This window comes from Lutra lutra, chromosome 12 (assembly GCF_902655055.1).
Source record: "Lutra lutra chromosome 12, mLutLut1.2, whole genome shotgun sequence".
Lineage (NCBI taxonomy): Eukaryota > Metazoa > Chordata > Mammalia > Carnivora > Mustelidae > Lutra > Lutra lutra.
The window spans coordinates 85,596,689-85,620,132 of NC_062289.1; the positions used below are offsets into that span (position 1 = coordinate 85,596,689).

General features: G+C 40.8%; 1 protein-coding gene across 3 annotated transcripts in view; it reads left to right on the plus strand.

Annotated features, from left to right (window-relative positions):
• ATP2A2 (ATPase sarcoplasmic/endoplasmic reticulum Ca2+ transporting 2) overlaps positions 1–23,444 on the plus strand; it is a 62,562-nt gene that overhangs the window by 23,097 nt on the left and 16,021 nt on the right. For all 3 annotated transcript variants that reach the window (XR_007121854.1, XR_007121855.1, XM_047697071.1), the window contains 3 exons: positions 15,087–15,167; positions 17,271–17,356; positions 18,512–18,976. Coding sequence is in view for 1 of the 3 variants with exons in the window: in XM_047697071.1 (XP_047553027.1) it covers positions 15,087–15,167; positions 17,271–17,356; positions 18,512–18,976 (632 nt within the window). In the remaining 2 variants the exon portion in view is untranslated. The remainder of the gene's footprint in view (positions 1–15,086; positions 15,168–17,270; positions 17,357–18,511; positions 18,977–23,444) is intronic.

A 23,444-nucleotide genomic window follows, 5' to 3' on the forward strand; every position in this document is an offset into this window, starting at 1 on the left:
TTTGCTGAATTACTAGAACTATTGGGTCACTGAATTGGGTAACACGTAATCCTAAACATGTGCAAGGATATATGGAACCTTTTTGGAAAAACATACTGTGACTGCTTAACCTGAGCCAGATAAATAAGCATTTATTTAATAAAACATTAAAATTGTACATGTCGAGGCTTTTTAGCATCTATTTTTATCAGGATTAGTAATCTGATGGACTCTGCCATTTGGCATTTAGCCCAATAATTCAGTTCTGTGAACCATAGAAACAAACTTGAATTTTAAGTATAGGTCTAAATTATTTCTTGTCAGTCTTACTCTCTACATAGCCTGGAGGGATAAATAGCACAACCTGTGCTTTTATTTATTTATTAAGATTTTGTTTATTTATTTGACAGAGATCACAAGTAGGCAGAGAGGCAGGCAGAGAGAGAGAGAGGAGGAAGCAGGCTCCCTGCTAAGCAGAGAGCCCGATTTGGGGCTCGATTCTACGACCCTGGGATCATGACCTGAGCTGAAGGCCGAGGCTTTAACCCACTGAGCCACCAAGGCGCCCCCAATCTGTGCTTTTAGATGTGGTGACTTTTATATTTTCATTTAAATTATGAAATTAAGGGAGTTCTTTGATGAATTGAAAAGCTAGAGAATATTGTAAACTGTTTTGGAGGTAATAGCAAGTGTGGAGTTACTATTTGGATACTTGCAGAAAGACCTTTTTGTAGCCATATTTTTGGATATAGGGTTTATCTCTTAAATTCAGGTGATAAAGTCTTTTTTGTTAGCTTTTGGATAGCTATAGAGTAGTTTTGCTGAATTTTCTGAAGGGTAGGCTGAACCAAGAGGTTTTCTGAGGGGGAGATGTAGGGATTGAGGAAGTTAAATTTCAGGTGCTGCTATACCAGCTAATAACCTTTCCAAGGAGACATTGTGTAAGCATGCATAGCAAATGCTGTGTAAACCTAGAATATAGGAGCCAAATAAAACTGCCTTGGCAAGTAAAAATACAAAAATAGTTACCTACGTTTTCATCTGAAGCCACAGTACTTTTGTATTAATGCCAGGAAAATATTTGGATGGATAGAAACCAAAATTAGTAAAATCAAGTATAATTTTATGAGAAATGAACATCCATATTTTTAAGTTTTCTGGATTATCTTCTTATCAAAGTCAGTCAAGTGTGGTAGGCCTTAAAGTCATCACTTCAGAAATTTGGGGGTTCCAGTGTATGCCTAGGGGGGTTATTAACTCTCAAGGCCATTGTGTTTGGGATTGTTTAAATCAAATTTTATGTATGTTGTTAAGCTGGAGTTGGTGAATAAATACAAAGATAGACGTATCCTTAGATGATTTCTGTCCTATAGTTAAGTATACTTTATAGCAAATCCTATCTTAAGATTACATAAGTGATAGAAACGGCAGTCTTTTTTTTTTTTTTTAAAGATTTTATTTATTTATTTATTTGACAGACAGAGATCACAGATAGGCAGAGAGGCAGGCAGAGAGAGGAAGGGAACCAGGCTCCCTGCTGAGCAGAGAGCCCGATGCGGGGCTCAATCCCAGGACCCCGGGATCATGACCTGAGCCGAAGGCAGAGGCTTTAACCCACTGAGCCACCCAGGCGCCCCTAGAAATGACAGTCTTAACATAAAATTGCATTTGCTTTAGCTTCTAAAGAGTTGTGTTTTTTTTTTTTTTTTTTTTTTTTTGTTTTTTTTCTAAAATGAAAAGTAAATGTGCAGTAAGTAGAGCCAGCAGTTTTGGGATTTAGTCAATAAAAATACTAATTCTTAAACTTGGCAACTATTTAAGGAATAAAAGTTTCACTTTTTTTTTTTTTTTTTAAGATTTTATTTATTTATTTGATGGAGAGATCACAAGTAGAGAGGCAGGCAGAGAGAGGATGGGAGAAGCAGGCTCTCTGCCGAGCAGAGAGCCTGATGCTGGGCGCGATCCCAGGACCCTGAGATCATGACCTGGGCTGAAGGCAGAGGCTTAAGCCACTGAACCACTCAGGCGCCTGAAAAGTTTCACTTTTTTTTTTTAAGATTTTGTTTATTTATTTGACAGACAGAGATCACAAGTAGGCAAAGAGGCAGGCTGAGGGGAGGAGGGAGGGAAGCAGGCTCCCTGCAGATGTGATGCAGGTCTCCATCCTAGGACCCTGAGATCATGACCTGAGGTGAAGGCAGAGGTTCAACCCACTGAGCCACCCAGGTGCCCCAAAGTTTCACTTTTGATAGTCATCTTGCAATAATGGAAATTAGTAACCTGTGGAGTGGTGTTTCCAAGCAGTTGAGAGAAAGGAAAGACAAAGTTGTAAAATGCAAAGGTGACTGTTTGACTGAAGAACCCGCATTATTATTCCAATTCTATATGACACTGGACAGCTTAACCTCTGCAGAATTGAGTAATTAGAGTAGACTTCTTTTAAGCTCTTTTAAGGAGCTTTCTGACTCTAAAAGATGTCTGATTCTGATAACATGGCCTTATCATTTGTTAACTGGGGCCATGAGTCCAGGTGTACTTTTGCTTTTAGGAAGAAAAGGATTGGAGCAGTCTGGACAGTCAGCAGACACTTTAATCCGTAACTGTCAAGCTCCCTAAACCCTAAAAGAAATACCCAAGATATCAGTTCTGTGCTATAGAGCAGGGAGGTTTGCAAACTCTGTGTGTGTGTGTGTGTCTGTGTGTGTGTGTGTCTGTGTGTGTGTGTGTCTGTGTGTGTGTGCACAGAGCCTTTTAGTAAATATTTGAGGCTCTGTGGGCCCCAGTATCTGTAGAAAAATATGTGTGTGTACCTCCATATTTATTGTCTTTAAAAATGTAAAGATCATTCTTATCTTGCAGGCTCTTTTAAAGTTTTTATTTTTATTTATTTGAGAGAGAGAGCATGGGTGTGCATCTACTTGAGCAGGGGGCATTGGGAGAGGGAGAAAATCTCAAGCAGACTTCATGCCAAGCGCAGAGCCTGACTTGGGGCTCCATCTGACGACTCTGGGATCATGACCAAGCTGAAATCAAGAGTCAGACCATTAATTTGCTGAGCCATCCAGGGGCCCCCTTGAATGTTCTTTTAAAAACAGATAAAATAGGGCTTCAAATCTGGCCAGCTGCTTAGAGCAGTGTTTCTCTGACATCATGGGCATGGGGGTTTTGTTACTGTCCAGATTTTGCTTCTGTAGGTCTGGAATAGGATCTGATTGGTACTTTGTCAGGCTCCCAGGTGGACCACACTTTGGGAAATGGAGCTCTACTGCAGTAGTTCTTTTTTTTTTTTTTTTTTTTTAAGATTTTATTTATTTATTTGACAGAGATCATAAGCAGGTGGTGGGGTGGGGAAGCAGGCTCCCTGCTGAGCAGAGAGTCCGACACGGGGCTCAATCCCAGGACCCTGAGATCATGACCTGAGCCAAAGGCAGAGGCTTAACCCTCTGAGCCAACCAGGTGCCTCTCTAGTGCAGTAGTTCTTAATCATTTCTAGATCACAGTCCCTTTGAGAATTGATGAATTCTCTCCCCCAAAGACACATTAAAATCTTGCATGCAATTTCAGGGTGGGTTCATTTGTCCTTCTTCCCAGAAATTCACGTCAGGATCTAGCTATTTGGTTTTTAAGGAGTACATACTCTGTATGATCCAGCAATTCCATTTCTGGGTATATATATCTGAAGGAAAGGAAATCACTGTCCCGAAGAAATATCTGTATCCCCATGTTACTTGTAGTGCTATTTACAATAGGCAAGACATGGAAACAACCTAAATGTCTGTTGATGGATGAATGGGTGAAGAAATGTGTTATATATGTGCAGTGGAATATTACTCAGCCATTAAAAAAAGGATGTCCCGTCATTTGCAACATGGATGGACCTTGAAGATGTTAAGTGAAATAAGTCAGAGAAAGGCACATATTGTGTGATCCCACTTACATGTAGAACCAAAAAAAAAAAAAAACCAAAAACTCTTAGAGATCAGATTGGTGTTTGCCAGGGACATCCAGAAGAGGGAATTGGGTGCAGGTGGCCAGAAGGTACAGAATTCCAGTTATAAGACAGATATTCAGGAGATGTAATGTCAAGCATGATGGATTTTGGTTCACAATACTATGTTGTATATTTGAAAGTTGCTAAAAGCTCATATCACAAGGAAAAAATTGTAACTATGAGCTGATGGATATTAACTAATTGTATTAACTATTTTGCAGTTTATACATATATCAGATCATTGTTACACACCATAAGCTTATACCGTGTTATGTGTTGCTCTCAATAAAACTGGGGAGAGGGAGAAAGACGTACAATTAAGTGGTGTAATTAAGTTAAATATTGTTAAGCAATTTACATAGTATTGCTGGAACATTGTTAAATAGGTTTTTCTTGTTTCTAAAATGATAAACATGGGGTGCCTGACTGGTTCAGCTCAGTTGATAGAGACTCTTAATCTTGAGATCATGAGTTTAAGCCCCCACGTTGGGAGTAGTAGACATTACTTACCACCCCCCGCCAAAAAAAAAAGAAAAAAAAAAAAAAAAAACCCAAATGCTCCAAAATGATAAACATGGATCAGAGAAGTAGAAGCAAAAATGTATGACCAAATAAGGTGGGGAGCAGGTTTGCTGTCTTGACTTTTCCCCCATATGGAGTTGTTTTGCAGTGAGAAGAAGAATGGAGCTAGCTGGAAGTGTAGGTCTGAGCCTCTGCGTCCAGATAGTGTAGAAATCATTATCCCAAGTGTTCCTGTAAGTCATAGTTCTGTTTCAGAATCAGAGATGTTAAGTTCTTAATCTTAAGAACTTGTACATAAGCAGAAGAGCAAATAGTCTTACAGAAATCAGTCCAGATGTGGTAGAAGCAGAGAGTTTTGAGACCTAGGTCCCTTCATTCATCAGTCAATGTAGTTAAAACTTTAAGAACCTGGGAAACAAGGAACTCAGGCAGGTCTCCCCTGACCATCAGATCACGATGGACTAGTTGATCTTGAAGCCTCACCTAAATCTCCTGGGGCTGGCATTTCCTGATTTCCTGTAATTACCTCCTCCCTATGCCCCATGACTCAGAGGTAGTCACAGTACCAGTAAGTACCATCTCTATCCATGTCACTCTGATTAAGATTTTGGAAATTAGAAGAAACCGTGTTGTATCGGGAACCCGTTTCCTAAGTGTGATACAGAACTTCTAAGAGCACCGAATTTGACTATGTAAAAATGTAAAATAGGGACGCCTGGGTGGCTCAGTGGGTTAAGCCGCTGCCTTCGGCTCAGGTCATGATCTCGGGGTCCTGGGATCGAGTCCCACATCGGACTCTCTGCTCAGCGGGGAGCCTGCTTCCCTCTCTCTCTCTCTGCCTGCCTCTCTGTCTACTTGTGATCTCTGTCAAGTGAATAAATAAAATCTTAAAAAAAAAAGTAAAATAACTTTGATCTTGAAGATAAAAGAATTTTGAAAAATAAAGTATTCCAATGCTTAGAAAAATACAAGATTGAGAATGAAGAAATGGCAGGAAATAAATTTGGTGGGATTATGTTTTGGGGAAAATTTTGCTTCTGTGAATCTGTCCTCCGGAAGTAATCTCAGTATGCAAAGATGTTTGGCATGTAACAGTGTAATAGGAAAAATAAATGCCTAGATGGCCATGAAAATGGTGACTGATTTAGTATATAGTATGGCTATAAGTGCTGTGACCTGGAGCAAGTTTGCTCTGTGTGCCTCACTTTTCACATCTGTAAACTGGGAATGAAGATAATCACACCTTTCTTCGAATTGTGAAGGTTGTTAGTAACCTATAAAGCCCTTATGGAAGTGCTTGGTATGGAATAAGCAAGCATTCCCCAAATTTTAGAGGGTGTTAGCACTATGTAGCCATTAAAAAAGCATGAGTATATATTAATGTAAAAGTTTGTGATTTCTATTTCAGTGAAGTTTTAATACGTGTTATCCATAGAGAAATGCCTAGGAGAGAAGATGTTAACAGCTGGTATCTGTTTGGATAAGGGGATTGAGGAACAGGTTTCACCTTTTAAAAGCAGGCTTTGCTTTTGTAGTACTGAGAAAAGTGCTGGTGGGTATGCTAGGTACTGTGCGCTGTAAGCCTACTTAGTGATGGGCTGCTTCTGCAGCATCTCATGAGCGGTTACCTTACACCTCCAGCCACTGGAAACTTGGCTCTTCGGGACAAGCTGTGCCATTTTTAGTCCATTTTGTTATAAAATATTCCTCATTACGAGCTAAATATAGTCATCTGTTGTGTATGTTAGTTTTTCACTTTTTTAGTCACACAGAAGTTTGAGTCTTCCTGCCATGATAGCCTGTGAGGTACGTGAAGGAAGGTAAACTCAAGGCCCTGTTAGAATCAGAGGAGAGCTTAAACGACTAGCAGCTGGAGCAGCAGCAGCTTATCTGGTCGAATGAGGCAGTTGTGATTCGAGTGCTAACAGTGTAGTGTATGCTAAAATTTTATTATTTTTTTAAAAAGATTGTATTTGTTCATTTGAGAGGGAGAAGCAGATTCTGCTGGGCTGGGAGCCCGACTCGGGGCTTGATCCCAGGACCTGGAGATCATGACGTGAGCTGAAGGCAGACTCTCAACGATCTGAGCCACCCAGGCGCCCCATGCTAAAATTTTAATTTCCAAGTTAGTTATAGCTCTTTCAGCTGTTCATGTAATTCTTTTCTTTCTTTTTCTTTTTTTTTTTTTTTTAAGATTTTATTTATTTTACAGACGGAGATCACAAGCAGGCAGAGAGGCAGGCAGAGGGAGGGAGGGGGAAGGGAAGCAGGCTCCCTGCTGAGCAGAGAGCCCGATGCGATGCGGGGCTCCATCCCAGGACCCTGGAATCATGACCTGAGCTGAAGGCAGAGACTTTAACCCACTGAGCCACCCAGGTGCCCCATGTAATTATTTTCAAACTCTTTACTATCTTGATGGTTTTCTTTGGTGCCCAGACTTAAATGCTGTTATGTCAATGGAGTCTGGTTGATATTCTAGACACTTTTCTGCTCTAATAGTCTAAGGACACTTCTTTGGCAACCTTCATTGCCTTACCAGCTAAAGCCCTGCTCTTGGATGTGCTCTTTCCCCTATATCTCCAATCTCTGCTAGCGTACGTGGGGGTTTTTTTGGTGATAGTCTAAATGTAGAATTTCAGTAACAGCCACTGTTGCCTCATTCAGCTCAACCAAGTCTGAGATCTCTTTGGTCCTCTTTTCATTGTTCTTCTCTTTGTGACGTTCTTCAACTTGAGAATCATAAGTCTGTGATGCTTGTTTATTAAAGGAGATAATGTATGCAAGTACTTCATTTGTTGACAGATATTTTATCTGTGCCCACTGTGCACTAGCACAGTGCTCGGGGCTAGGAAATGAGCAGCCACTGAGTAGGAAGACTTACTGAGCACGTGGTGTGGGAGCTTTGGGAAAGGAAAGGACAGCTCTCTGTGGGTACATCAAAAGGAAGAGCAACTTCAAGTGGGAGTCCAGGGAAAGCCTTGCTGTGGTGTGGTTGGGGTGAAGGAGAAGAGGGTGTGCGAAGACTCAGAACCTTGAGGAACTGGAAACCATTGTGTTGTGTTAGAGGATAAGGTTGTGGTAAGAAGCAAGCAGGAGCCGGGTCCTGGGGGGTCCCGCAAACCACAGCGAGGATCTAACGTGATCTCAGTTCTGGGAGGAAGGAGCTATTGAAACATTTTATTTTATCTTATTTTAAAGATTTTACTTATTTATTTGACAGAGAGAGATAAATCACAGGCAAAGAGGCAGGCAGAGAGAGGGGGGGAAGCAGGCTCCCCGCTGCGCAGAAAGCCCGATGCGGGGCTCGATCCCAGGACCCTGGGATTGTGACCTGAGCCGAAGGCAGTGGCTTTAACCCACTGAGCCACCCAGGCGCCCATATTGAAACATTTTAAATAAGAGTATTACATTTGCTCTTTGGGGCGCCTGGGTGGCTCAGTGGGTTAAGCCTCTGCCTTTGGCTCAGGTCATGATCTCAGGGTCCTGGGATTGAGACCCATGTAGGATTCCACTCAGCAGGGAGCCTGCTTCCCCCTCTCTCTGCCTGCCTCTCTGCCTGCTTGTGATTTCTCTCTCTGTCAAATAAATAAAATCTTAAAAAAAAAAAAAAGTATTAACATTTGATTTTTTTTTTTTTTTAACATTTGCATTTTTGAAAGAGGATTCTTCTCATGGGTAATACTCCCAAAAAATGGACTGGGAGTAAACTTTGGTGTGTTATAGCAGTTTGTGATATTCGTTCCCAGCTCACTCTGAGGCCTGGAGAAAAGTAGGCAAGTGGGCTTCTCAAGTAAGGAATTTCATTCACTCTGCCTGACTATAAAAATCTGTGACTCAAATCGGAAACATAATGAAAATGTTTGAGTCATAGTTAAATGTTTTGGTAATTTAGGTTAATTCTATTACAGCTTGCTTTTCCTAGGAGCCATTTAAAATCAGAAGCAATAGTGGTATTTAGGAGGTAATTTCTATCTTATATATAGTTATTCCTTAGAAAAGACTTGAATAGCTGGTAGAATTTGTCACAGTAGATGTTTTTTCCCCTACATATAACCAGTTCATAAAAAGGCCTTGTCTTTGGGGCACCTGGGTCACACAGTAGATTAAGCAGCCAACTCTTAGTTTCAGCTCAGGTCTTAGCATCCAACTCTTAGTTTCAGCTCAGGTCTTAATCTCAGAGTTGTGAGATCGAGTCCTGGGTCAGGCTCTGTGCTTGTGTGAAATCTGTTTAAGATTCTCTATTCCTCTGCCCCTACATCCCTCCCCTACCCCCAACATGCATGTGCTCTCTATATAAAATTATTTTTAAGGCCTTTTCTAAGTAATGCTGATTTTAACTATCAGTATTCATTCATTTATTCATTTTTAAGCTTATTTAGTTTTTTTTAGTAATCTCTACATCCAGCAGGGGCTTGAACTCACGACCCGATGATCAAGAAGACATGCTCTACCAACTGAGCCAGCCAGGCGCCCATCAGTATTTATTTTTGACATAATGATGTAACATAGTTTAAGTACCATGGCTTACAAACATTCTTTCCCAGGTTTTAAGATAATGCTTGTGGGGGTGCCTGGGTGGCTCAGTGGGTTAAGCCTGTGCTTTCGGCTTGGGTCATGATCTCAGGGTCCTGGGATCGAGCCCCACATTGGGCTCTCTGCTCAGCAGGGAGCCTGCTTTCCCCCCTCTCTCTCTGCTTGCCTCTCTGCCTGCTTGTGATCTCTGTCTGTCAAATAAATAAATAAAATCTTAAAAAAAAAAAAAGATAATGCTTGTGTTCATTTCTAAAATGTGGCAGAGTAATTTCCTTTGACTTTTACTTCCATTCTTGGTGACCTAGCGTATTTTGTTCAGAGTGGAAATCCCTATTGTGGTAGCGGGTTAGAATTTATGGACTTAGGAGGTCAAGAGCTGAATTTGGAAAGTGTCCGATGTTAAACAAATGGAAGGTATTTATAATAGAGTTTATTCTTTTATTACGCCACCAGAACCCAAGAGATGGGGGAAAAATTTTTCAGAGGAAAAAATTGCAGAGCATCCCCTTGGCAAGAGTAAGAATTTTCCACTACCACTTGCCCTAAGGGCATTGACATGCCCCATCAGGGAAATATTACTGGGTGCAGTCATCAGGAACAGCACTGCCTGCTCCTCACTCACAAAGCCCTCTGTCTGAAATTCATAGAAGGCTGCAGACAAAAGAAAATTATGCCTTAGTTTGAAAAGTATCCATTGAATCTAATGAATCTTTTCCTTCCTTAGAGTGTGCTTCCTAATAGATTCAATCCTAAATTGACTCTTACAAAAAACACAAAGCAGAGTCACACTGTAGGTTAAAAGAAGTCTTTCCTTCTTTGAAGTTCCTTAGGTAAGACCATTTTTACTTCGAGCTTTAGTTACCTAACTAAAATGAGGACATAGGTTGATCAAGATGATGTGAGGGTGTTTCTAGCTAAGAGAATACTAGAACATAGCAATTTTTAAGACCAGTTTGGATTGATGCTTCTTTATGGATTTATGCTGCTTTCTCACAGAGATCAGTTACAAATGGAAACATACATAAAACTTTGAGAGAGAGCAGGCACCTTTGCAAGTGAGCAGTGGGAGGGACAGAGGGAGGGGAGAGAATCTCAGGCTAACTCCGTGCTGATCACAGAGCCCGAGATGGGGCGCAGTCCAACAACTCTGAGATCATGACCTGTGCTAAAATGAAGAGCCAGGATGCTTAATCGAATGAGCCACCCAGGTGCCCCCTAAGACTTAAAGGTAATAAATTTCTCAAGGTGTTCTTGGCCTGGAGCTGGCATACTTGGCACTTGAAAAACAGCGCAAAGTAAACAGGCTGTTCTGAACAAGCCCTTCATGGGATCTATAATCCATTATTAGACTTGGTGGTGGTTGTTTCTTATATTATTTGTGTTTGGAGAACTTTTCAAAAGGTGGATTTCTAGACCCAACCCCAAATGCCTTGAACCAGATTCTTGAAGAACAGGCCCTGAGATTGTATGGTTTATAAACAGCTCCCAGATGATTTTTTTCTTATAACTCTCAAATATTTAATTGCCTCCCAGTTAAGTTGACAAAATTGCTGTTTGTCAGATGGAAGAAAAGTTGAGAAAAGCTTGAGGTCAATTTTTTTTAAGGGCTTCCCAGGTCATTTGTTCTGCTAGCATTTCATATCTAAGTCATTCCTAAATATTTGGCCAACAGTTAAATGTGTATCCATATAATTTCTGTACAGCAAAGAAATTATTTAATATATTTCATATATTTAAAATAAAATAGACCTTTGGGGCAGGGGCTCCTGGCTGGCTCAATCAGTAGAGTGTGCAACTCTTGTCAGAGTTGTGAGTTCGATTCCCATGTTGGGCATAGACATTGCTTAAAAATAAAATCTTAAAAAACCTTTTAGGGGCACCTGGGCGGCTCAGTTGGTTGAGTGACTGCCTTTAGCCCAGGTCATGATCCTGGAGTCCCGGGATTGAGTCCTGCATCAGGCTCCCTGCTCTGCAGGGGGTCTGCTTCTTCCTCTGACCCCTCTCCCCTCTCATGCTCTCTCTCTCTCTCTCTCAAGTAAGTAAACAAAATCTTTAAAAAACAAAAAAAAAAAAAACGTTAGGGGGAAAGTAGCTGTTTTTTTCATAATGCCAGTGGAAGTACAATTTTTTTTTTTTTTTAAAGATTTTATTTATTTATTTCACAGAGAGATCACAAGCAGGCAGAGAGGCAGGCAGAGAGAGAGGAGGAAGCAGGCTTCCTGCTGAGCAGAGAGCCCGATGCGGGGCTCGATCCCAGGACTCTGAGATCATGACCTGAGCCGAAGGCAGCGGCTTAACCCACTGAGCCACCCAGGCGCCCCTGGAAGTACAATTTTTAATGCGTATACGTAGTAATTGGTACTACCTTAAACTAATAGCTAATATGTTGTCTGTGTTACCCAGGAAAGAAATTTAACCTTGGTATTTATTGCCTTAAAAGATACATTCTACCTATTTTAAATCATTTGAGCTTCCAGTGAAACACAGCAAAATAAATGCCAAGATACTTCTTTTAAGTCTACTTGTAGTTTATCCTCAGTTTGAATATTAGATTGGCTTTAAGTGTAGGTATATGAGAGTACATGCTAGGGCTTACATAACAGGATTCAACTTTCAATATAAAATGAAATGTTCTGGGCACCTGGGTGGATCAGTCATTTAAGCATCTACCTTCAGCTCAGGTCATGATCCCAGGGTCCTGGGATTGAGCCCCATGTTGGGCTTCCTGCTCAGCGTGGAGTCTGCTTCTTCCTCTACCTCTGCCCCTTCCCCCCTCCAAGTGTACTCTCTTAAAATTTTTTTTAAATGAAATGGTTTTTTGGTTTTGTTTGTTTGTTTTTAATTTGTCAGAGAGAGCGAGATCACACACAAGCAGGGGGAGATGGAGGGAGAGGGAGAAGAAGGCTCCCACTGAGCAGAGAGTCTGACAGGGCTTGATCCCAGGACCCTTGGGATCATGACCTAAGCTGAAGGCAGACACTTAACCGACCGAGCCACCCAGGCACCCCAAATGTTCTGCTTTTAAAATGCTGGTATGTGATCAGTTGTTGGAGTGCAAAAGTTTCTTAGTACTTAAAGATCACTGGGACCTCTGTGGCATATTAGAAATTTTTGGCACCTGTGACAATAAGAAACATTTTCTTTTTTAAGATTTTATTTATTTATTTATTTGACACACACAGAGAGAGAGAGAGCACAAGCAGGCAGAGAGGCAGGCAGAGGCAGAGAGAGAAGCAGGCTCCCCACTGAGCAAGGAGCCCGATGCGGGGCTCGATCCCAGGACTCGGAGATCATGACCTGAGCCGAAGGCAGCGGCTTAACCCACTGAGCCACCCCGGCGCCCCCCAATAAGAAACATTTTCAAGTAAATTTTCCATTTGAGGTCATAGGTTCATCGTTGAATCTTGTATTCTTTTCATGTTCAAGATCATGCGTGATCAAGTTAATTATGACATCCAGAAATAATACAGTAAAAAATTTTAAATGGTTTCAAATTTTCATCTTGATGGGGCATTTTAGCTGTTGTAGGTCTCTGAAGTTTCATACAGGTTGATTGTAGTAGGAGCAGAATTAAAGTGAAAGGTTCTCGTTTATTCAGTTGGGGAGTATTGCTATTCATTGCATAAGCATTTCAGCAGGAATTTCACCTTAACCTAATGTGTCCCTGCAGTGAAATGCAAGGATGAATTTTGCCTCTTGAGATTATACACTCACAGTCTGTTTCTGGGCTGTTTTGTGACCACATTTCCTAGTTAGGTTACAGGGCTATTTAATGAACTGGAGCTCAAAAAGCAAATCATACTCTTCCTACACTTCAAAGCTCTGAATTGCACAAAAATCAGAGCTAAATAGAGGGCTTACCAAAGGAATCTACTTGGACAGCATGGCTATTTTGCCAGTTTATATATAACCAGTGACCATTAAAATTCAGTGTGTAATCATGGAAAATGAACATTTGACTTAAAAATACTATATGTAGAGGTGCATGGGTGGCTCAATCATTTAAGCATCTGACTCTTGATTTTGGCTGAGGTCGTAATCTCAGGGCTCTGTGCTGGGCACAGAGCCTAGCTTAAGATTCTCCCTCTGCCTCTCCCACCACCCCCCAACTCCCTCTTTAAAAAAAAACTATATGCAGTTCCGAGGAGAGACTGTACCTGTTCTAATTTTTAGCTCTCCCTAGTATCAAACTTGGAAAACTACCATAGTTACCTTTCAGAAAGTCAGGGAAAGTTGTTGTACACTTATTTTAATGTCCAGTTGCTTTGGTACTGATATGTATGTGTTCAGTATTATTTGGATGTCTGCAGTGTGCTAGACACTTCTCAAGACCATGTAACATTGGCTTTATCTGTCCCTGTGTCTGCACTGTGGCATTTACTGTCTGAACTAGAGATGTGGACCCTTTAAGAGCTGTTAAAGGACCACTTTGGCCCAGGGAAGAAGACTTATTTGACTTAAAGATCCTCTTGAGGTGATGCAGGAGGTTTATTCATTTATTTGATAAATCAAATTTCGAAAGGTACAAAGTGAGAAGTCTCCCTCTACTCTATACCCAGTTACAGCATTAAGATTTTGTAATACCTTCCCAAAGGTATTTCCTTATATGAATGATAGTCGGTATAAGTGATGCTTCACACTTGTGTTTTTCCCCTTCGTATACAGTGTATCTTAGAGGAAATTTTCACTTTGGTATGAATGGAGTTGTTTTATCTTTCTATAGTTAATAAAAAAAAATTTGCTGTGACTAAACTATTCTGCTGAGCCTACCTGAAGAACAAATTCCTTGTAGTGGATTATATGGGGTAAAAAGATTGTGCTTGTAGTTTTTGATATATATTGTCAAACTGCCCTCCAGAGATTCTGTAACATTTTTTTCTTAGTGCTCAGCAGCCACATATATGGGTGGTCACAAAGTCTGGAAGCTGAGTTGAATTATAAACACTGAATGAACTGTTACTTTTACATAGAACATGTAATACATTACATGCAGTTGATTTGTCCTTACTAACTGGACTAGCACAGAATTTCATTGATCTCTGCTCAGGCACTTGCCTCTAAGTGATTTAGAACTCTGAATTTTTTTTTCTCCTATTTACCAAAATTTCCAGATTTTGTAGCCCCCCTATAATAAGAATCCCTATTTCTTCTTTTCTTCTTTTTAAGATTTTATTTGTCTATTTGACAGAGCGAGAGAGGGAACATAAGCAGGGGGAGAGGGAGAAGCAGGCATCCTGCTGAGCAGGGAGCCTGATGAGGGCTTGATCCCAGTACCCTGGGATCATAACCCGAGCCGAAGGCAGACAGATGCTTAACAACTGAGCTACCAGGCACCCCAAGAATCCCCCATTTCTTTTTTTTTCTTTTTTTTTTTTTTTAAGGTTTTTAAAATTTATTTATTTGACAGAGAGAGATAGCGAGAGAGGGAACACAAGCAGGGGGAGTGGGAGAGGGAGAACCAGGCTTCCCACTGAGCAGGGAGCCCGATAAAGAGCTCAATCCCAGGATGCTCGAACCATGACCTGAGCTAAAGGCAGACACCTAACAACTGAGCCACTCAGGCACTCTAAGAATCCCTATTTCTATACATCTTTGTAAACTTGGCACATTTTCTCAACTCATTTGTCAGTTTGTTTTAAATTGATGTCTTTGTAATTTTATTTCTCATTCCTGTTATGAGTGAGATTTATTGAGCATCTTCTAGCCGTTTGTTACCTACTCAGGATATTTCATCTCTTTGATGGGATATACCATGGCATATACAACTTGATCCCCTCACCATGCCATGTGTGTGTGAGTGTGTGTAAATAATGTGTCATTAGAGGTTTCCCCAAACATTCTCTTCCTTCCTGTGTAATTCAAATCCAGTATTTATCTGCCAAGGGTTTTTATAACCCTAAGAAGCAGTTGATTATCTTGCTTAATTTAACAGATTTTAATGTATTTGTGCTATGTACAGACTATGTATTTTCTTTAAGATGTGTTTTATTTGGAAACAGATTGATCTCTATGAAAGATGAAATGCAAAATTGCTTATTTTAGCTTTTTTCTCCCCAATTAGTTGGTGACAAAGTTCCTGCTGATATAAGATTAACTTCCATCAAATCTACTACTCTAAGAGTTGACCAGTCTATTCTCACAGGTAAGCATTATACATTGGAAGGTCGCTGAATGTTGGAGTCCAGCTCAGACCCCAGGCTGAGTGAGTTGGCTCCTGCCCCTCCTGTTCCTTTTTAGGGTTTCACCTTAATTCTCTCCAAGATACTTATTTCTTAATGCTTTAGAAATCAGGCTTGTTTGCCATTGTATCGGGTTTAAAGGTATTTAAAAAGAAACTTGGCTTTCATCTCATAAGACCTTTAATTTGTCTTTAATTTTATCAAAAATTAGCTTTCACCAAAAATCTTTTGTTTTTACTTCCTAAAAAAAGTTACAGGGGCGCCTGGGTGGCTCAGTGGGTTAAGCCGCTGCCTTCGGCTCAGGTCATGATCTCAGAGTCCTGGGATCAAGCCCCGCATCGGGCTCTCTGCTCGGCGGGGAGCCTGCTTCCTCCTCTCTCTCTGCCTGCCTCTCTGCCTGCTTGTGATCTCTCTCTGTCAAATAAATAAATAAAATCTTAAAAAAAAAAAAGTTACAAATTCCTACATTAGCAGAGGTAATAATCTTAAGGTTGAAGTGTTGTCTGTTTTTTTTTTTTAAGATTTTATTTATTTATTTGACAGAGAGAGATCACAAGTAGATGGAGAGGCAGGCAGAGAGAGAGAGAGAGGGAAGCAGGCTCCCTGCTGAGCAGAGAGCCCGATGCGGGACTCGATCCCAGGACCCTGAGATCATGACCCGAGCCGAAGGCAACGGCTTAACCCACTGAGCCACCCAGGCGCCCGTTGTCTGTCTGTTTTATGGAAAATGAATTAATTACTTATTGTCCTTTTCCCAGGCAGGAGAGAAAGTTTCTGGAGCTATAATTTTTTTCGTTGCAGGAATACTAATCTTATATCTAACCTATTTGCAATGATCAAATGTACAATTAACAGAAGTTAGCAATCCCCCCCAACCCCAGTGGTGAATGTTTTACTGCCTAAAGTTTGCATGCTTAGATTTGAGATTGTTTGGAACATTTTTCCATTTTTGTTTGATAAAGGCACAGTGTAGGGTGGAGGGTTCTAATTAGTTGGAAGTAAGATGGTCAGAAGATTAACTTAAACACAATGCTAACCTGAACTAAATAGAGTAATTAGAAAATCCAAAGGTAATCAAGATTTATCTGATTATCAGTTTTGAAAAGCAGCTGAGGTCCTTAAGAGGTAGTACTGTGAGTAACGTGGGCTCTTTTATTGTTTCTCTATGAATAGCTTAGTTACTAAACCTCCTGTTAGCAGCAACAAGCTGAAAGCTGATTTGAGCCATAAAATTTTGTGAAACTGATTAGGTGGTGCATATATTTTCATTGTATGCCTACAGAAATAATTACATTTTAAAACCTCTCATAAAATTTCTTCAGTGTTTTTTGTTTTGTTTTTGCTAAATAATCATACTGTAGTTTCAGGCTAGATTGAAGAAGCAGGTTTGTTGGGATATCAAGAGTTGAGGTTGGCTACCTGAAATTTAAATGAACAACTGGAGCCATATTTCTCGTTACTCAGACCTGTCCCAGTTACACATTCCATAAATGATGTTAAGGTTGAAACGAAATTCAACAAGACATTGTAAAAGTTCTCAGTAGCAGCCCTTTATATACTGTGTGATGTTTTTGTGCTGATTGTTTTTCACTTTTGTTTTATTGAAATAGAATGGTCTGATCACTCATGCTAGTGCCAGTATTTCTAAAACCGTGTTTTCATTTCTCATGTCTGGCATTGATGAACAAAAATGGGCTTCCCAGTAGATGCTCCTCATTCTACGTATAATGTATCTAGTGTGTTCACAAGATCATTGTGTTAAGAATATTTTGACCTTTTTATGAAGTATTAGTGTGTATATGTAAGTTTATAACAAGTAAGTATAAATATATGTTCACAATATTAGAGTATGAAGTTGATTCCTGAAAATAAACTCAATTTGAGTAGTTACTTCAGGAAATACAGGCAATTGATGGGATTCTGTTTCTAAATATTACTAGTCTTCCTCTTTTGAGCGAATTGGGTCTCTCACCTCCTTTCCTGAGTTTGGAGTAGCGTGAGTGGGGCGCTCAGGGTCTGGGTGTGCGTCACACGGACCTGACCACGCTTCCTGCACCCCCCCACAGGCGAGTCTGTGTCGGTCATCAAGCACACGGACCCCGTCCCGGACCCGCGGGCCGTCAACCAAGATAAGAAGAACATGCTCTTTTCTGTGAGTAATTCGTCACACGCTGTCACTTGGGGACATTCCAGAATGTAAGATCTGCAAGGTTTTAAGTTGGTTTATTCTTAAGTAAACTCTCCACCCAGCGTGGGGCTGAACGCAAGACCCCAAGATCGAGAGTCACATGCTCCCCTGACTGAGCCAGCCAGGCTCCCCAGGGTCAGCTGTTCTAATAGGCAAGTTTTCGAGGGGCCGTCGAGAGATCAGTCACACATCTTTAGATTCTTATCTATAACCCAGAAAAGTAGGTGTTTGTGGGCAAGGCTTATCAGCCTATGAAAGAGATTTTTTGAATGACATAGGTGATAGCTTTATGTAGTTTACAATGAAAAGGTGTGAGTTTAGAGAGAGCAAATGTGGCAAACCATTTAATAATTGGGGAGTATGGATGAAAATTAACAAGGATATTTATTGTACGATTTCAGGTTTTCTGTTAAATTTTTTTGAAATAAAAGGTTGAGAAATTTGTATATTTTGCTTGTTTGGTTTTTTAAATGCTGTTTCAAGTGGTAGGTTTTTGTGGGTGAGCATGGGAGCCTAATCACTCATAGTAAGGAAAGTGCTATAGAATTACAGTGGAAACAGTGCAGTTGTATCATGCCAGCCTGGGAGTTAAAATAGGCAGGGGGGGGAGTGCTGTACTTGATTTCATTGATTTTTTTTTTTTTTTTTAATGCCAGTGCTTGAGTGGAGATCCTCAGGGTAACTTACGGGGCAGGGTGCCCTACTTATTGTAGGTAATAAAAGTAGGGGAAGTTGGGCTTTTGGAGCCAGCAGTGGAGAGTGCTTAGGGTTGAGGGCTGTATGGAGTTCAAAAAATGGAACGCAGAGGGGTTAGAGCCCGAGCTGGTCTGCAAGCCAGGTTCAGTATGGTGAATAGAGATTCTGGGGGGGGGTCGGGTTGGAGCTGCTCCGGGCGAGTGGGGAGCCACATGAAATGAGAATAAAGGAGAGCTGTACCATGCTGCCTGGATTGTCAAGGTTGGATGGCTGGTTCTCTGAAGAGCAGCCTCTAGAAGGCCCAATAGAATATGAGAGTCTGTGTGCTCTAATCAAAACCCACATGAGTCTGAGTTTGCTAGTCGGTGTTTAAATTAGGTGCGGTGTTAATCTTATAACTGGTTTCCTCTACTTCTGACGTAGGGTACAAACATTGCTGCTGGCAAAGCCATGGGAGTGGTGGTGGCAACTGGAGTGAACACAGAAATTGGCAAGATCCGGGATGAAATGGTGGCAACAGAGCAGGAGAGAACCCCGCTCCAGCAGAAACTAGATGAGTTTGGGGAACAGCTTTCCAAAGTCATCTCCCTGATTTGCATTGCTGTCTGGATCATAAACATTGGGCACTTCAACGACCCAGTTCATGGAGGCTCCTGGATCAGGGGTGCTATTTACTACTTCAAAATTGCGGTGGCTCTGGCTGTGGCAGCCATTCCTGAAGGTCTGCCTGCTGTCATCACCACCTGCCTGGCTCTTGGAACTCGCAGAATGGCAAAGAAAAATGCCATTGTTCGAAGCCTCCCTTCTGTAGAAACCCTTGGTTGTACTTCTGTTATCTGCTCGGACAAGACTGGTACGCTGACAACGAACCAGATGTCTGTGTGCAGGGTAAGTGGGAGTGATTTAAGACTCTTTGCTGGTGGTGAGTTTTGGTACATCCTAGGAATATGCCCTCATGCCATCAAAACCTTGGATGTGTAATATACTTTTTTTTTTTTTTTTTAAGATTTTGTTTATTTGACAGAGAAAGAGATCACAAGGAGGCAGAGAGGCAGGCAGAGGGGGAGGGGGAAGCAGGCTCCCCACTGAGCAGAGAGCCCGATGTGGGGCTCGATCCCAGGACCCTGAGACCATGACCGGATCCGAAGGCAGAGGCTTAACCCACTGAGCCACTCAGGTGCCCCAATATGATACCTTTTTAAGTGCTTTAAACAAACAGGTTGTGTGTATAGCCAGAGCCCAAGGTAATCTGATGCCCCAGAGGAATTAGTCCTCTAATTCCTAAAATTGATTCATGAAATAAAGGGTATCTGCATGGTTGATGTGCTTATATTGGGGACGGTGACCATAGACAGTCTGTAAATGTGTTAGGTGACTATGTTCCTTTTGTATTCCTGTTCCTCTGTCTCTGAGGGCATGTATGTTACTGGACCAACCTTAAAGGAAGAGAATTTTATAAAGCAGCCAGTTCCCTCCATACCTGCCTAGCTAAACTTCTGACTGGTATTTCCATAAAACATTGAAAGAGACATGCTTTCTTGAAAGGTGAATTATGGCCTTTAACTTACTTTGTTATATGTGTTCATCCTTCCCTTTTTAGGTTATTTTGACCATCACTAGGGGGATAAAATAAGAAACTATTTAAACCTGCCCTTAGAAAAGTAGTAACTTCAGAAACACTGATACCCCTGAATTACGTTCTTTACCTAGGTTTTATTTAAACAATTTTGTACAAGTCTTTTTTCAAAGTATAATTTTCCAGAAGGTACACTACTCATAAAAATACTGAGTAGAAAAAATATATATACTGAGTGGATACCAAAGATTATCTTAAATAATGAGGGAATCAGCAAAACTGGTTACAAGAGCATTTGAGGAAGTTCTCAATAACAGCATAGAATTGCTATGAGTTAGGTTGCAAAGCCTGGTTAATATCCAATAGGGCAGTAAAACTACAGCTTATCTTTCCTACAGGCCACACAAATCCACAACTTCATGTAACATGAGCTCTTAATAAATAGCACAGTGGAACAATGTTAATATTTTTCTAGAATACTACATCTTTGAGCCTGTTAAAGGAATGCTTCTGAATGACATCATAGGGACATGTGGACATCCTCTTGGCCTTAATAACTCCAGGTTTTGGATAATACATTTTCCCATTAGAAATTATTTATTTATTTATTTATTTAGACCTCAGAATTGCAGACTTCTTAAAAATTCTTTTAAAGACATTTATTTATTTGACAGATCACAAGTAGGCAGAGAGGCGGGGTGGGGGGAGTAGGCTCCCTGCTGAGCAGAAGAGCCTGATGCGGGGCTTGATCCCAGGACCTTGAGATTATGATCTGAGCCAAAGGCAGAGGCTTAACCCACTGAGCCACCCAGGTGCCCCAGAAATTGTTTTTAATACAGTTAAACCCTCTGAATCTTTATCTTGCCCAATTTAAACTCGTGATGATTTTTAGATACACAGTCCTCATTGGTATTTGTTCCATCTCTGCCTCCCTCTGGCCATTCTTTGTAGTCCACATCCCAACTTAGAATGAACAGATAGGTGTTCTTTCTCTTAAGTGGTAAGCTGCTACTGTCTCTTAAGTGGTAAGCTGCTAGTCTGTCCTGGGTTTCACCAGAAGTGCAGGGTTTGACTCAGCTGCCTAAGTTTTCATTCCTTGGAAACAGAAAAGGTTGCATAAATTAGCTAATAACTAGTTGGCAACTAATTTCAAACTGTGGCAGCAAATGAGATTTCATACTAAGAATAAAAGAGAGTCCATAGTAAAAATGTTTTGTTTTTATATTTTCTCTTAACTGGCTTAAGATATTTTCTTCTATTAAAGAAACAGCCTAGCCTGCCTCTTTGTTCTCGTCTCCCTCTATGACAGAAAACTGATGCTAATCAGTATTCTCCAGGAGGTTTCTTGCAGTGGGTTGCATAACTGCCCTTGACTTAAGGATACTTTCATCATCCAGTTCCTAAATGGTTTACTTGCTCGCAGTCTAAAATGCCCGTGTGCGTTCAGATTTACTTAATGCGGATTAGAATTCTGATTATCTTAGAGTATTTTGGGCATTGGTATAAACCCAAAGACTTTCACTTTTTTATAAACCATACTTTAAGTGTAGTAGTAATGCTAACTTGCTTTGATATTGCTTAGTACAGTTAATTTGCTTTCTCACATGTGACTTTGAATCATATGGTAATCATGCTCAAGAGGTTTAAAAAATTAAGGCCCTGAGAAGTTAGTAACAAATCCAAGGGTAACACAACTTCTAATAAAAGGTAAAGTTGGATTTTCTTATAGGAGAGATTGGTAGTTAAACCCAGTCCTCTTTCTTCCACTTAATAATTATATAACCTTGAGCACATGTTTTAACCTCTCCGGTCCTTTGTTCCTCTTCTGTAAAATGTCAGGCATCTTTGGTAGGAACCATTTGACAAGCTTCCTTTTTTAGGTGCTGTATCTGTTAGAAAAAAATGTAGGTGTCACTGATCTGGCTGCATGTGACCTTGGACATGAATCTTTTCCTCATTTGACACTGGTTGTATATGTTTGAACTAGAACCTTTTTTTTATCAGGAGTCACTTTTAAATCCCATTATATATTTTCTTTTTTAAGACATTTTCTGTGTCTTGCTCATGGCATTAGTTCCGTTCCAAGGCTGATTTGTATCTAAGTATACTTTTGAAATGAAGCTTTTTGGGCGACTGGCTGGCTCAGTCAGCGTGCAACACTTCAGTCTCAGGGACTGTGAGTTCAGGCCCCGGGTATGGTGCAGAGTTTACTTTTTTTTTTTTTTTTAAGGTTGTATTTACTTATTAGAAAGAGAGCGAGAGCACAAGCGGGAAGAAGAGGGAGAAGCATGCTCCCCGAGAATAAGAGCTTAACATGGGGCTCAACCCTGGGATCACAACCTTAGCCGAAGGCATATGCTTCACCAACCGAGCCACCCAGGCGCCCCACAGAGATTACTTTAAAAGAAAAGAAAAAAAGCCTTTGGGGTTCCTGGGTGGCTTCAGTCGGGTAAGCACCCGACTCTTGGTTTGAGCTCAGATGGTGATCTCAGGATCGTGAGATCTGAACTCCACACCGGGCTCCGCGTCTGCCTCCTGCCTCTTAAAAACAACAACAACAACAACAACAAAATGAAGCTTTTGGAATTTCAAAGTTAGTACTATATAACAAGCAAATCTTGAGGCCAAAAAAAATTTACTGAGTAGGAGTTGGGATGCTCTGAAAAGATGTTTTAAATTTTTAAGGCATTACCTGGCTCTCATAACTTGAGTTTAATATTTAAATTTATTTTAGAACAGTTTGATCATATTCTTTTTTTTTTTTTTTTTTTTTTTTTTTTTATTTATTTATTTGACAGAAACCGCGAGAGAGGGAACACAAGCAGGGGGAATAGGAGAGGGAGAAGCAGGCTTCCCGCTGAGCAGGGAGCCCAACTCGGGGCTTGATCCCAGGACCCTGGGATCATGACTTGAACCAAAGGCAGATGCTAACAACTGAGCCACCCAGCTGCCCCCAGTTTGATCATATTCTTAATTGTTCGTGTTTCAGAGGGATTTTGGTGTGGCAAAAGTATAGTTGAAATAGCACCTTGTGTTTTTGTGTTCTGTGATAAGATTTTATAGTTTCAATTTTCATGAAAACATATCTAAATCTGAGTTTTCTAAACTGGGCTTCTGAATTAGGATTGAAAAGCAAACCCGGGGGAAAAGAAACCTCTTATCTTTAACAAACTAGCTCATGGGACGTCTGGGTGGCACAGTCGTTAAGCATTTGCCTTGGGCTCAGGTCATCCAAGGTCCTGAGATCGAGCCCCACATCAGGCTCTATGCTTGGCAGGAAGCCTGTTTCTCCCTCTCCCACTGCCCCTGCTTGTGTTCCCTCTTTCACACACACACACACTCTCTCTCTCTCTCAAATAAATAAAAATCTTTTAAAAAAAGAAAGAAAGAAAAAGAAACTAGCTCATGTCACTTTATTGTATAAAATGGAGACTCTTTTCCTAAATGTGCGTGTGTGTGCTGTCTTGGTAACATGAGTTCATTCAGCTCCGCAGCCTCCATACTGTACACAGGGGGTTATGGAGCTTCGTAGAAAATGAGCTATTGCCACAATAAAAATAAGTGGGGAGGAGGAGAGAAATAATTTGTCTTATTTTACTCAGGGAATGTTTATGCAGCTCAGAAATGTGAGTTTATTCTTCTCAGGCTTTTACTATTAGCTCTGGGGCAGAACTACCTAATTTTTTTTCTCAGCCAGCCATTTGGAATTTGGAATTCTGAGCCCTCTGGAGCGCTGCTGTGTTTGTGGAGTGGACTGAGAGTCCTCATAACTCCCGTGCC